At 40.7% G+C, this 14467-nt stretch overlaps 2 protein-coding genes across 4 annotated transcripts; one reads left to right on the top strand and one right to left on the bottom strand.

The window, feature by feature from the left end:
* Positions 1-2751: 2751 nt before the first annotated feature.
* On the bottom strand, positions 2752-10647 carry ccdc47 (coiled-coil domain containing 47). 3 transcript variants are annotated; one of them, XM_040120193.1, is made up of 13 exons: positions 10531-10647; positions 6652-6951; positions 6414-6515; positions 5798-5972; positions 5572-5693; positions 5416-5481; positions 5185-5286; positions 4848-4958; positions 4574-4659; positions 4398-4456; positions 4163-4272; positions 3872-4039; positions 2752-3409 (listed from the first exon to the last, which is right to left on the bottom strand). In XM_040120193.1, the coding sequence occupies exons 2-13, from the start codon at positions 6940-6942 to the stop codon at positions 3329-3331; spliced, it is 1473 nt and encodes a 490-aa protein (XP_039976127.1). In that variant the 5' UTR covers positions 6943-6951; positions 10531-10647; the 3' UTR covers positions 2752-3328. The 3 variants fall into 3 exon arrangements, with proteins under 3 accessions (XP_039976127.1, XP_039976118.1, XP_039976136.1); XM_040120184.1 differs by lacking the exon at positions 10531-10647 and adding an exon at positions 8131-8265; XM_040120202.1 differs by lacking the exon at positions 10531-10647 and adding an exon at positions 7699-7938.
* dcaf7 (ddb1 and cul4 associated factor 7) lies at positions 9541-13836 on the top strand. Its single transcript, XM_040120214.1, has 7 exons — positions 9541-10334; positions 10632-10790; positions 11206-11317; positions 11423-11541; positions 11639-11848; positions 12612-12729; positions 13114-13836. The coding sequence occupies exons 1-7, from the start codon at positions 10197-10199 to the stop codon at positions 13284-13286; spliced, it is 1029 nt and encodes a 342-aa protein (XP_039976148.1). The 5' UTR covers positions 9541-10196; the 3' UTR covers positions 13287-13836.
* The last annotated feature ends 631 nt before the right edge of the window (positions 13837-14467 follow it).

The following is a 14467-nucleotide window of genomic DNA, read 5'->3' as shown; positions in this document are numbered from 1 at the left end:
CACTTTCTTAAACACGGGCTACTAAAAAAAAAAAAAAAAAAGTACCCCTACATCTACGTAAAACACGGAAAGCATAATAAAAATGTTAAAAATATTTTTGATTGAACAAATTACTAACTTTTACCTATGGTTTAATTTCTATAGGTGACAAAATATGTTTGAATCTGCTCATTCAAGCCAAGTCAAGGAAAGTGATCAAAGCGCCCCCTAAAGGCTGGTCTGTGACAACTCAACTAATTGAAAATAATGATAAGTTTATATTCATTAAGTTCATATTTATTAACCAAATAGGAGACCGTTTTAATACTCAATATGCATCACATATAACACTTAATTGAGTCCTTTATTTAGATATTAATAATAATTGTAATTATCTATAATATATGTGGATATTATAACAGACCAGACACGATTATTGCAATAGTGGAAGAAGTATTCAGATTCTATAGGTAAAAGTAGCATTACCACAGCGTAAAAATACTCCATTACATGAGCTGCATTCAACATTTTATCTAATAAAAATACGTATGTATTACCAACAAAATGCACTTAATGTATCAAAAGTAAAAGTGGTCATTAAACAGAAAAATGACCATTGTCAGTATTGTATTATTACATATTTTATTATTGTATCAATATTACTGATGCATAAACGTTTAAACAGTATTTTAATGTTGTACCTGGCTGAGATGGAGCTTATTTTAACTACTGTATATGCTTTTGGGCAGTTTAATCTTAACAATTAATCCTATTTTATAAACTTATACGTTTTGTATTTAAAGTCTCCTAAGCATCACATAATTATAGATACCAAATAAATGCAGGGGAGCACAATATTTTCCTCTTAAATATAGTGGAGTAAAAGTAAAAAGTAGCAAAAAAATAGAAATACTTGAGTGAAGTACAACTACTTAAAAATTTTACTAAAATACAGTAATCGAGTGCCACCGCTGCATTACTACATACACCCCTCCATTGACCTGCAGTAGACTTTTGTGTTTGGGTACTGTCTATTGGATTCGGAAAGTGGACCAAAATGACCATAGGTGGCACATCTTGACAGAGTTTTTCAAAGTGTATCATCAGTAAAGTTACCTGTAGAGTGCACCAAGAAATAATCTACAACATAGATAAATTTCTGGAGATGAATCATGCAATTGTTTGGCTGAGTTTGGCATTTTGAGTGGTACAGAATAGAGGCAAATTCAGAAAATGCGTCAATATGAAGCAAACATCTAAAATGTCAGAATTTTAACACCTAATGTGGAACAACTGGGTTCCACAAGAGCGCACCATTAAATTGTCTCCTTGGTCAAAGACTTTCAGTATTTTTATCTCAACGTGTGGCAATCTTTTACCCTTGTTATATTATTTAGTAAAATGATAAACAGATAGGCCAGAACAAAAGGTGAGATAAAACCTGAGTGAAACCCATGAGAAGACTGACTCAACAGTATTGAAGGGTAGACAGAAATGAAGTAGTGTATAAACTAAATATGAATAATTAGGTTAATGCAGTGTGCAGTAATTCGGTATGTTCAATTTAATGCATTAAGATAATGCAATAAATTGAACACCCTGAACGAAAGCAGTTCTTGATTTGTCATCCATTGACATAAGGATCAAATTACCCTTAGTTTTCAGTTTATTAGGTACACCTGTTGACTCAACTGTGCAATCATTTTGAAGGATGCAGTTTGTGCTGCTGTTGAACTGTACTATGTTACACCCGGAAGTGTTTGTCATTTTGTCCATCCCATTTATATTAGTGGGGTTAGGCTAAACAGAAACACCTGCCCTCTTTCCTGCTGTGTTCACTCAACGTCCTCATGGGGGTTTATTTGGGTTTCATCTCACTTGTTACTCTGGCTTCCCTGTTTATGACGGTAGTAATGTAACATAAGTAGAGAGAAACCAAGTTCTCCAAAATTACCATGCAGCTGAACCAACACCTCTCTAAAACAGTTTCAACAAAAACTGAACATCATAACCTTCGTGGAGGGAGGATTTATTGCAGGACTGTTGTATAGGACTGTATTAATTTTAGATGGGTGTATCTAAAGAACTGGCAACTGAGCGTATGTCTGCGATATTCAGATTTATGAACGTACATCATACTGTGTCATCTGTACCATTAGAGCTCCAGATTACAAACAGGTAGACACTATCATGCCGTGTAGTTTAAATAAAATCCACTCCAGTACACTTGCCCTAAATACTGCTGATAACATGTACGTTCAGTTTTTGTTGAGGGTTCATTAAATTGCTTGGTAACTTCTGAGACTGTATTGTGTGTGTGTGTGTGTGTTTTTTTGTCTAAGGACTTATGTACGATATGATTGCATGCTATTGCAAGACACTGCGGACAAAATAACACAAATAAGTCTTATTTTTACATATTTTCCATGGAGATCCAAATATAAAAAGCCACTGACTAGACACGGTTATCATTATCTATTTCAGCTTGTTAAGAGACGACCACACTGATGTAACCAAATCTAGTTCGGAGAGTGCTGACACAATCTATAAGTTAAATTTAGCATTAAGCCGCAGCCATTCTGGTGCCCGTTATAGACCCTCACTCTTTCAACTCCTGATACAAAGAGGTCAGTGTATCAGTTTCTACATTGTACACTACTATTTTATGACCCACAGGCCACATGTTTTTCCACCCATTCAGTAATCACCAACTGCTTTATAAATTAAAGCAATTAGTTGAAATTTACCATTGGAAACAAATAATGGACATAGTTTTCCAACAGACTCCAGTGCATTTTATTATGTTTGCTCAGATATGCATTATAAACAGCCTGCAAGGAACCAAACTCATCGCAGATATAAAATAAAATTTCCCCGATAGTATCATTTAAGATTATATTAATGTTAATACATTTCCAATGAAACAGCAATGCTTTCATTTCTTTTAAAATGTGGCTTGATACCACCAAATAGTGTGTTCCTTCCCAGCAAATTAAGTTTAAAAAGTTCACCGAGCTACACAGCTTTCAAACAGAGCTTTGATTGATTTTGAGAAGACAGTTTTAGAGAAAAAAGAAAAAAAAAAAATCCTAGTGTGAATTGTGGCGACAGATTTGATGGTGAAAATGTCCCTCTCATTTGACACACACACTTCCACTCACAGTCATTAAGGTTTAGCCACACCAAATGGAGCAGGTGGTGAAACAAACAGCTAAGCGTGACACACCCAGAGGCACAGGATGTCTGTCTGGAGCTGGAGTGACTGTGAGCCAGAGCTGTGGTGGGAGAAGCTGGAGAAAACTGATCTGAGCACTGCTTTCATGTGTGCCTGTATCCCTATGGTAGTGTTTCACATGGCTTTCACTTTGATCTGCTTCATCTTCATCTGCTTCTTCTCAATCTTCTTCTGCTCACGTCGCTGAGCTGCTTCCTGAAAGAGAAAATTCCATATTTGAGACATAAAACTTAATAGTGAGAACAAGAGCGCTGTGTTTAATGGTGTGGTTTTCTTTAAAAGGAATAGTTTGACTGTTTTGGAAACGCGTATGCCCTTATTTGATAAGGGTTAGATGAGACAATTAACACCGTGCTCCTGTTTTTGATACTTTCACACTTTGGGAGACTTTATAAGTCTCAAACCCTCTAAATATAACATAGTAATTTAGATTTGTAGGTGCTGGTAGGTGGATTGTTACCTTTGGACAGAGCAATACTAGCTAATAACTGGCTGCTGCCTCCAGCTACATATTTACTATAACAGGCGTGACAGTGCTATCAATCTTCCCATCTAACTCTCAGCAGGGAAAGTGAATAAGCATCATTCCCACGATGTTGAACTATTCCTTTAAATGTCTTCATGTAGGGTTTGCGTATGAAATCTCTTATTTCAGACCTCAAGACGACGTTGTCTCTCTGGGTCCTCCTCATTCATGATCCTCTCCTTCTCGGCTCTCTTCTTCTCCTCCCGGCGAGTCTGCGCTGCCTCCTGTCGCTGAGCGTGAGTCTGCTTCAGGAAGTTCTCCTCCACCCTGGCCCGGTTTCTGTCAGCTTTCTGTTTGCCCTAAATATACACGGAGTTATGAAATGACTCATAGCTTCACTTCAAACTTCAGTCTAAAACTTCCAAATACAGCAAATAAGTGAGTGACCATTTGAGCCACTGGAGCATTTGAATCCTGCTCACCTCTCTGTTGAGACGGAGTTTCTTGACTTTATCAATGCTGTAGATCACCATGTTCATGAGAGGAAGCAGACTGTCCATGTCTTTGGGAGAGGTGTTGCCCATTCCAGGCACTACACACACACACACACACACACACACACACACACAAATTTAGTATACATAAAACACACCAGTTAACTCAAATTATGGGGTATAGTCAAGATTTTTAGGATAGTAGGAGATACAAAATGCTCACCATTAAATGTAAACAGCAGTGTCTTCTTGGTGTCAGGCAGCTTTAAGGGCTGACCCTCCCTGAAAGACAACAAAGGAACTATTAGTACCACATAGAAAATAAGAAAATGCCTGCATATGAAAGATTAAAAAGACAAAAAAGGGAAAAGATATATAAAAATATCAATAAATACTTACTCTTGCATAACTTTTGGACCAGAAAATTGGTCCGAGAAATGGATGGACTCAATCTTGTCGGCGTGGTTGGTGATATAATGTACCATCTAAAAAAGACACAAAAAAAAAAAAACAGTTCCAAAAGCAAAGATGTAATGAGGGAGATGTATTTAAAAAGAGGAAGTTGTTTTTGTCCAAAACCAAGAGACCCTACTCAGTATTCAGAGACTTTGCAGTTACTTTTTAATAATAATAATACCGTATGTAAAAGAAGAGTAAAAAAGCCAGACTTCACCTTGTTGTCCATCACCCCATCTGTGACCTCGCCCATCTCACTAAGAATAGCCAGGGAGTCTGGGAGCCCATACTTGGCCCCGGACTTAGGCTTGTCACCGCAGAACTCACTCTGTGGAAGAAGAACAAAAATCATGGCCCCTGTTTAAGCATTAAGCTCTACCAGGCAAAAGAATGAGACACGTCAAAATTCAAAATTATGTGTGGGTAATACTGTAACAGTTGTAACAGAAATAAATAAATACATAAATAAATCCGTTTGTGTGGTAACAATTATACATCACATGTAGCTTTAAGTTGCATCAATTTGATATACAAAAGTTGTAGAGGATATTTACCAAGTCCTGCATCTCCTTCTGAAGTCTGGCCATGGCCTTCTTGGTGCCCACAGCAAACACAAAAGTGTCCATGTCCTCGTCATTAAGAGTCACTTTGATTTGCTACACATCAACAGACAGATGCTGTGGGTTACAAAAACACTGTAACTGCAATACTACTTATATAGTTCAGTAAATCCCTACTTTTCCCCACTTCAAAGACTGAAACAAACTGATTTGACGACTACATACCACTTGGTCACAGGCAGGCCTCATCATCCTGGCCAGAACGTTAAGCAGGTCCTGCCTCTTAAGAAACTGGAGTGGAGCACAAAATATATTACGTTAATCTATATTTAACACAACACACTGACAACAACGCACCGACGTAAAACAACTTGCCGATACCTTGAGTTGGATCAGCATGCCTTCACAGCACACACGCCCAGAGCACCACAGGTTGTAGATGTGTTCATTTTCCTGATTCAGCTTCCCGGTGCTCACTGCTTCTTTACTGGTGCCATCGTCGCCTTGACACACAAATGATGACCAGGGACAAAAGCACAAACACATGAGTTGTATTTCATACACAGCTGATATACACAACAGACAACACAGAGGTGGAAGAACTCACCCACTAGTGCAAAGTTGCTCTCCAGAAGTTCTCTGTGTGAGTTGAACCAGGCCTGCGCGAGGCGGCTGTTCTTGTTCTTGCCAATGATATAGTTCATGATGTAGGCCAACAGGCCAGTCACCATCAGGATCTCCATGTAGTAACTCTCCCAGCTGTTCTGCAGATGTGGAGGAACCTGCAGAAAAAAAGGCAGGCGGTCATCAGTATCAGTGGGACTAAAGTGATTGCGACTTAGGCTTAAAAGCAGTCAGTTTCCAAAGGCTACAGTTTCAGTGTTTCCATTGATGAGTTTCCATGGCAACAGTTAATGTAAATTGCGTGAATCCTATTTGCCCAACAAAATTCATCAGCAGCTACAAATAGTGGAGTAATCTGCATTTTGTCTGCTTTAATTTTGTTTATAAGAGCCTCTGGCAGCTGCGTAGTTGCATTTTCATTAAAACACATCCATACCATTGATTAAGCCTTATAGTGCAGCATGCCCTAAACGTGCCCTGAAATGATTTGCGGGTAGGAGAAACACTGTACACATTCAGAGCCTAAGCAAGTCACAATCAGCAGAAGACAGAATGTGAGACTCACTTCTGCAGAGATTTTAGCACTAAACCCGGCTTACCGTGTGGATTATGAGGGGGTCCTTCATTGAGTGGCTTGTCTTTTCCATGTCTCCAATTCCCTCAAACTCCTCCTGGTCATATCTGCTGTATATGTCTTGATCCTGTGGAAACATGAAACTGAATTAGCTTTGCTACAGATTCGATATAAATGAATACCATACCGTAAATAATGAAAGTGATTTATTACGGAATCTCTGCTCAAACTTAAGCTGTAAACAGTGATACAAGGCAATGGACCTGTGTCTCGGAGTCCTCAAAGCCATCCTGACCATCCTCGAGCTCCACAGTGGCTTCATCTTCATCTTCATCCTCTTCAGGCTGCGACGACAGCGAGACACGATGTGGAAGGGCAGTTTCTGCCTCACCTGCTGGATCATCATTCACGTCTTCAAACTCAGCAAAGTCATTGTCATCGAAGTCTGCTAGGTCCTCACCATCATCAAAGTCATCGTTGTAACGCCCCCTGGAGACAGGAAAGGCCAGGAAGAGCAGCAGTGCGGGTATCAGGAGGAGATGCACACTGCGCATGGTTCGGACCTGCACAAATGTGGAGAAGCAGAGCAAAAAAGAGTTGATGCAGAAGGCTGGAAAACACGAAAATAAGGTTGGTTTAAGAGGTGACAGGGAAGATCAAATACATAAGTTTAACATGCATAATACAAATACTAAACGATAGGAAGGAAAAAAAATCTTACACACGCTTTCAAAATCAGGGAGTCAATGATGAAGAAATCAATTCAGAAATTTCTCAAGAAGTATATTTTGCAACCTACAAACGATTGCTGTAACATTATATTCATATTAGGTTACTTGGTTACTTAGGTTTACATGGTATAAAACTACTCAGTGTGTTGATAGTTTCAACCTGCTAGAATTTAAAACTTCAAGGCACCTTATAAAATATTTAACATGTTAGTCCAAAATGTGCCTCTGGCAGTCACAATTAAACTGTGACAGAGTCCAGGGTAAACTGGTCCATAAGACAGTAACCAACCAGTCCCGGCTCACACAGCGGGTGTTCACGTGATAAACCCCAAAGAGAGGAAGATCTCTACGGACCGAGGCTAAGCAGAAAACAATGACTAAGGAATAAAAAGGAGCTCTAGTGTTCCGGTGCCTCGAAACTTCTTAACGTTGTTTAAATGAGAAATAATTTCCAGCGCTGTCACTTTGTCACTGGGAATAAAAAAGCTACAATAAATCAAAAATAATTAAAATATTGATGACATAGTTTGGCACTGCTGGGGCAAGGCACGGGCTAAGATCAGATTTAAGTAGCCTTACCGTATGTGGCTGAATCCGGTAAATACTCCACCAGATACCCGCCGCTAACACAACTAACTTTAGCCAACGCGACAACCTTTGCGACACGCTTGCTAACAGGATAAAATAACGGAGTGTTTGGCTTTCTGCGTTTCTGTGATGGCACTGAGTCAAAACTAACACCGTGCTTACCTAATGAAAATAAGTACGATTAAAACACAAGCCGTAATAATTTCACACTGCCCGACCCATCCCCCAGCACTCACTCACTTTATTATTAGCTGTTAGCAAATCTGGCATTAGCATGCTAAAGGTGGCTAACTAGCACGGCACCTTGTTGCTAACGACCAACCTACCGACCGGAAGGCAGCCTCTTTTCTCTTTAACACAATCTCGGAATGTGAGGACACATTACAAACCAGACCAATGAAGAAAACGAATATGCCAACTTACTTTGAAAGCCACTGACAATAAACGTAGCGCTGGTTGAGCCAAATTGACCCGCACTGTCCTTGTGGTGATGTCAAGCACAAGACTACTCGAGACGGGCTCGACCTTTCAAAGTAAAAGTATCGCGGCAGGAGGTAATCGTCGCTTCCGCCTTTCGAAGTAAAAGTATCGCAGCAGGAGGTATCGATGCCTCCCTTTAACACGTCTGGGATCTCGTGACCTCGCCTGTGTTCACTTCTGTTTAATTTTTAAAGTTATATTTTGAATGTTTTCACCAGAAGTGTGTATATATTGTTAATTTTGTTAGATTTAATGGCTGTCGTGAGTATGCGATTAATAGTCTTTGGTTCACAGTGCGTAACTACAACTAATTATCGTAATTAGTTGTGATTACGACTATTATCATCCACTAAAATGTTAGAACAGCGTTGTAGACATTATTGTAATTATTGTTATAAATGTTGGGTAGAAATTTGCAAAACGTTTCTCGTCCTAATTCCTTCGTGTGTTATTATGTTTTTAAACATGTTTAATGAACTTAATGTATACTAATCTATACTAAACTTCAAACAGACATCTTAACATATATATGTACATGTACGTGTGTGTGTGTGTGATAAACATTTAATGTTTCAGGATTTACAAGGTTAAATAAAGCATTGATTTCTATACCTCATTATCTTATATTGATTATTACATTATAATCGTAGAAATAAGGTTATGCTTTGTTAAAACTAAACAGAGGTAAAATAGTACAGAAAAAGTTCTGCAGAAAGTTTCCAACTCTGGGTCGAAATGTGAACTCATTGTATAATCGTGAGGATTCCTGGCCTCTAGTGGCCACCGTGAGTAACTACACCCATTCGTCAAGTTAGAGGTAACGGTACACGCCACACTTCCGGTTCAAGTATTCAAAATAAAACTCGAACTTCGCGAAAGTCGTAGTAGCGCACCGTGACCACTAGGGGGCAAAAAAAAAAACTATTGCCAACAAGTTTGTGTGTCGCCCTGGTTGGCAACAGTGCACTTGTTTTAAAAGGGCACTGAACAAACGTGTAATCTTTGAGTAATGAGTTTCCTTTTTAGTCCTGTTGTTAGACCCGTTAACCATCACTTACACATCGGGCCCACCTGGAAAAGTAATTTTTTTTGTTGCTTCATGCAGTCCAAACAGAATAAAACTGAATAACTGCCCAGTGGCCTAAGCATATTACAAATTTCAGTCGGTATTTTCAAAACAAAACAAAAACAATTCTGTGGTGTGTAATTTGGTGCCCCAAACCCGTATAAACAATACTTGCTGTATTTATTATTATTATTATTATTATTATTATTATTTTTTGCATTCAAAGAAACGTTTACTTGAGTGACATCTCTCAATTTGCGGCAGAGCATTGTGAGGAACGACAAAATCACAAGACAAAAACAAAACAACCGTCGTGCGAGAAGTACCGGAGAGATCAGAAAAAGAACAGCAGAAAACGCCAGAAATGTTCCGAGTACATACAGACACGGCGACACGGACGTGAAGTAAAAACCAACGCGTACCTTTGGAACTGAGTTACTGAACTATAAGTAGCCCACAGACCTGCAGACGTGTAAAACAGAAACGCAAACCGTCGGACTTTATCCAACAGCGTGTCTTGAAAAGAACCGATGCGTTCATAGCTCCGCTGCTTTCGGAGGTTTACAGACAGAATTGGTATTTAAGTCTGAACTTCAACACAAACACGGTGACGTCGGGTAGAAACCGGGGTAATCTGTCTTAAAATAAGACCGTATTTTTAGGGAAATGTCCTTTTATTTAAAAAAAAAATAAATAACCGGAAGTCTATGGTGCTCTGTTTAACTTGACAGTTCTTTAGATCGTAACGAAGCAATGCCACTCTTTGTTAAGTAAAGTGGTGAGAAATCTTGCTCTAAAACGGGATTTGCTCAATTAAATGGTCTTCATCACCACGCCCGCTGTTATTAGTTGTTGTAAGTTAAAGTAACTGGCAATAGTTTGGCTGTAAGGCTACTTATCTCCTCGTTAGCTAACGCTAGCGTGTTAGCTGCAGCTCGGGAGGATGTCGCTCCACGGCAAAAGAAAAGAAATCTACAAATACGAGGCGCCATGGACGGTGTATGCGATGAACTGGAGCGTCCGCCCGGACAAACGCTTTCGGCTGGCGCTTGGGAGCTTCGTGGAGGAATACAACAACAAGGTGCGTGGCGTGCGGACGCGGCCGTTTATTAGCCCGGGCTAAAGACGGTAACGTTAGCGGGCTAATATGCTAGTCGTCCTGCGCAGCGTCAAAGCATAAAATCGCGGTTTGTTTTCACTCCCCTCTAACAAGAAAAGTGCCAAGTGTTCGTGTGGAAACCCCAAGTAGGCGCGATTTGTGTCAAGTAGTGCTGTACCTTAGTAACACCATATATAGCTAATGCTATTTCCAGTCCTCGTTGCCCTGTAAACAGTCATTTGGGTGGAAATAACAGGTAACGTGTGGGCTCCTGCACAGGTTCAGCTGGTGGGTCTGGAGGAGGAGAGCTCGGAGTTCGTCTGCAGGAACACATTTGACCACCCTTACCCCACCACCAAGATCATGTGGATCCCCGACACCAAGGGGGTTTACCCGGACCTGCTGGCCACCAGTGGAGACTACCTGCGGATTTGGAGGGTAGGCTATCTGGTGATATCGTGCATTTTCGCTCATGTTCATCAAGTCAAACGGAAAGACAAACATCTACACTGATTGACCCTGCTAACAAGTATTGCCTGTGTGGCAAAAGCACGGTAAAACTACTGGAGAAACTCACCGGATCAATACACGCTGCTAAAAATAGTCCCCAACAAATGCCTTGTGTAAGACTGTTGAGTAAAATGTGTGCCCAGCTGTTTTAGGAAATTACTGAGCCTTTAAAAAAAAACAAAAAAAACAACAACATATGTTTGTGACCCATTTTTTATAGATAGATGTCTTCAGTTTGCACACACAGGGTAGGAAAGTCAGAAAGTACTGAAAGACTGACCGGTTTCACCAGACACGAAAATCTGAGCAGACATCTGTATACTCCTTTGCATTCGTCTTGCAGGTCAGCGACACAGAAACACGTCTTGAATGTTTGCTGAATAACAACAAGAACTCAGACTTCTGTGCGCCGCTCACCTCCTTTGACTGGAACGAAGTCGATCCCAATCTGCTGGGTAGGAAATCCACTATATGATGCGTATTAAGAAAGCTATAAATTTGACGTGATTGTTCCCTCACGTGTGAAGTTTGCGTTTCTAAGGTGTTTGTTCTTCCTGCAGGGACCTCCAGCATTGACACCACCTGCACTATCTGGGGGCTGGAGACCGGTCAGGTGTTAGGACGGGTTAACCTGGTCTCTGGACATGTCAAGACCCAGCTGATCGCTCACGACAAAGAGGTCTGTCTGTGTCCGCACTGCACAATGAAGCCCTGCCTGTGGTTGTGCACACGGCCTGAGAAGATATTCAATTCAATGTATTTATGTGTCTCTACAGGTGTATGACATTGCATTCAGCCGTGCAGGAGGTGGTAGAGATATGTTTGCCTCTGTGGGAGCTGATGGGTCCGTCCGCATGTTTGACCTCCGACACTTGGAACACAGCACCATCATCTATGAAGACCCTCAGCACCACCCGCTGCTCCGCCTCTGCTGGAACAAGCAGGACCCCAACTACCTGGCCACAATGGCCATGGATGGCATGGAGGTCAGTTTGCTGTGGTTTATTTCAGCCTAACAGTAGCTAAGTCTCTCTGCAGCTTTTTGTGTTAAGACTGAAACACTGGAAAACCGATGGAAGCTTGAAACTTTATTTATCCATGAAATATTTTGAGTCGACATTTATTGCCGAAAAACCCATTACAGTACCGGTAGGTATGAAAACCATGAATTTTTATGGACGCTTAATCACAGTTTGACATCACTATTTCTCACATCAGTATTATAATTCCTAGAAAATAATATTGACTTGAATGTTTCTTTCTGTTTTTGTCAGTTTCCATCATTAACTGACAAGACAATCTCATCACAAGTAGCTGTTCTGGAGCTTTATATCAGATCACACATTCTTGCTCAGCCAATTCAGTTTTGCAATTGTAAAGGAATTGTAGAAGTTCAAATTTCAATTTTTCTGAGCACTTCAAGGACTTCTTGTTGATGTTGTTTTAGAATTTGGGATTGAAAGTTCATTCTTCGCCTTGGAAACAAGAGTTGATAAAATAATCTCGGTGGCATTAATCTCAATGCCACCGAGATTATGATGCGCGCATACATTGTGCTGAGTGCTCAGAAAAAATCCATGAGGGCTGGGCAAGAAGGCTGTTAGAGGAAGATCATGCAGTACAATCACAAGCTCCAAGCCCCAGCTGCTAAATGGACCCTCTAGTGAAATTCCTTTTTGTCAACATCTGATTCCAATGTCAAGAATGACTTTCCATTTCAATCTATCATTGATATTTCTGTTCAAATAGGTGGTCATCCTGGATGTGCGTGTGCCTTGCACACCAGTAGCTCGGCTGAACAACCATCGCGCCTGCGTTAACGGTATCGCCTGGGCCCCCCACTCCTCATGTCACATCTGCACTGCAGGTAAGCAGACGTTCAGACCGAAAGCAAGGGGCTGCGTTGGTGGGGGGTGTACTTACTTTAGGCACTGGATCGGTGGGACATAAAATACAATCCAGGAAGTCCAACGTATCAGATTAATGAGTTTGAAGGCTTACAAGATAAACAGAAATGCAGGGCTCATGTTGCAAAATACCTGGAATGTGGATTTGTACGTAACGGCACGATTACGTACCCGATGATAAATTGACAGTGTGTTTTATTGCGGCAAAGGTTGAGTGAGACTTAAGTATTTTGCCAGACAAGTCTGCGTTTTTTTGCCGCAGCCCTCTGAACTTCCGACATTCCCTGCTCCTCCAGTCTCAGATATTTCTCTCAATGGTCACACTGCATGTCTTCCTCCCTCAGCCGACGACCACCAGGCCCTGATCTGGGACATCCAGCAGATGCCCCGGGCCATTGAGGATCCCATCCTGGCTTACACTGCTGAAGGGGAGATTAACAACGTGCAGTGGGCCTCAACGCAGCCGGACTGGATCGCCATCTGCTACAACAACTGCCTGGAGATCCTGCGTGTCTAGAGCTACGGACACTCGGATGAAGAGGAGGAAGAGCGTTGTTTCAGATTTGGACTTAATTTTTTTCTCGTCCCAGTGCTTTCAAGATGAGGATGAGGTCACAAGTGAACTGTCTGAACGTGTTTGGAGTATCAGATACCTACTCCACAATAACCTGGTTTACATTTTCTTCCATGTCCTTACTCCATTCTTCTTCTATTAAACGTGTTTAAGCTCTTATTTATTTTGCTCACAAGGTAGTGTTCAGCATCTGCACTGCGGCTGTAAGAAGCTTTGAACTCTGAGCTGTTGTCTTTGAAAATCCGATTTTTATACCTCTTGGTGTGCTTTCAGCCAGATGTGAGATTATCATGAAGGGTTTAGATGTTGTGTGTTTCATCTGTTTGATTTGTTAAGGTTGATACAAACTACCGTGGGTGGCAGAAGATTACCTCTCTAATACGTAGGGATTTGTTGTAGCCTTCTCTTGGACTCATGCCATATTATTGCTGATTCAAAGATTAGTATATTATAGTCTTGTTTACCCCTGTGGCAATTAAAATTTTTAAATGGGTGTGTGTCCAGTATCCTCTCTCCCAATATTTGTATTCGGGCTCAAACTTGTGACCTGTGCAACTTTTGAAAATTGTAAGATAACCTGAGAGGGCTTCATATTGTCACTGCAGCGGTGTCCGTCATCATACGGTGTGTTTAAGTTCGGTCGTTCATGCTGTGAAGCAACCATGTACAGCAACGCTGAGAACCTACCAGAGCAATGTTTTTTCAGGCTTTTAGCTCCCTAATTATTCTCTTCTTCTTTTTATTCGTAGAAGATTGTGCTAGGAAAGCTGCATTTCCTTTGTGTTAGAGTGAGTTGTGAAACGAGAGGAGAGTGAAACAACTTTCTGACTGCGTCTGTGTCTGCCTCTCTTTTTGTTCTTTTCAATAATTAAAGGGTCATGTCCTTGTAGCATGCCATTACAAGGTAAAATGTACATACATATGAATTTATCAACTTAAGATGTTGGTAAGCCAAGTGTTCATGTTGTAGCTTTTTTCATAAAGTTTATTATTGAATTTGCTCTAATAAATTGTATTCCTCCATGTCTTAGGAACAAACTAGTCATTGTATTGCTTTGTTTTGTGAAAAATGCAAGCGGTTTAAAGGTCACGTCTGTCCTCCTCTAATGTTGGGAGTTAACAGA

The sequence above is a fragment of the Xiphias gladius genome, chromosome 3, assembly GCF_016859285.1.
Source record: "Xiphias gladius isolate SHS-SW01 ecotype Sanya breed wild chromosome 3, ASM1685928v1, whole genome shotgun sequence".
Taxonomy (NCBI): Eukaryota; Metazoa; Chordata; class Actinopteri; order Istiophoriformes; family Xiphiidae; genus Xiphias; species Xiphias gladius.
This window is presented reverse-complemented; position numbering and strand designations above follow the sequence as displayed.

Excerpts from the sequence above, each read along its gene's own strand:
- dcaf7 (XM_040120214.1), top strand. The coding sequence starts at position 10,197 with ATGTCGCTCCACGGCAAAAGAAAAGAAATCTACAAATACGAGGCGCCA. Across the intron at positions 10,791-11,205 it reads ACTACCTGCGGATTTGGAGG|GTCAGCGACACAGAAACACG; the intron begins GTAGGCTATCTG and ends TTCGTCTTGCAG. Across the intron at positions 11,542-11,638 it reads TGATCGCTCACGACAAAGAG|GTGTATGACATTGCATTCAG; the intron begins GTCTGTCTGTGT and ends GTGTCTCTACAG.
- ccdc47 (XM_040120193.1), bottom strand. The coding sequence starts at position 6,942 with ATGCGCAGTGTGCATCTCCTCCTGATACCCGCACTGCTGCTCTTCCTG. Across the intron at positions 5,482-5,571 it reads GCATGCTGATCCAACTCAAG|TTTCTTAAGAGGCAGGACCT; the intron begins GTATCGGCAAGT and ends GCTCCACTCCAG. Across the intron at positions 3,410-3,871 it reads AGAGACAACGTCGTCTTGAG|GAAGCAGCTCAGCGACGTGA; the intron begins GTCTGAAATAAG and ends TTTCTCTTTCAG.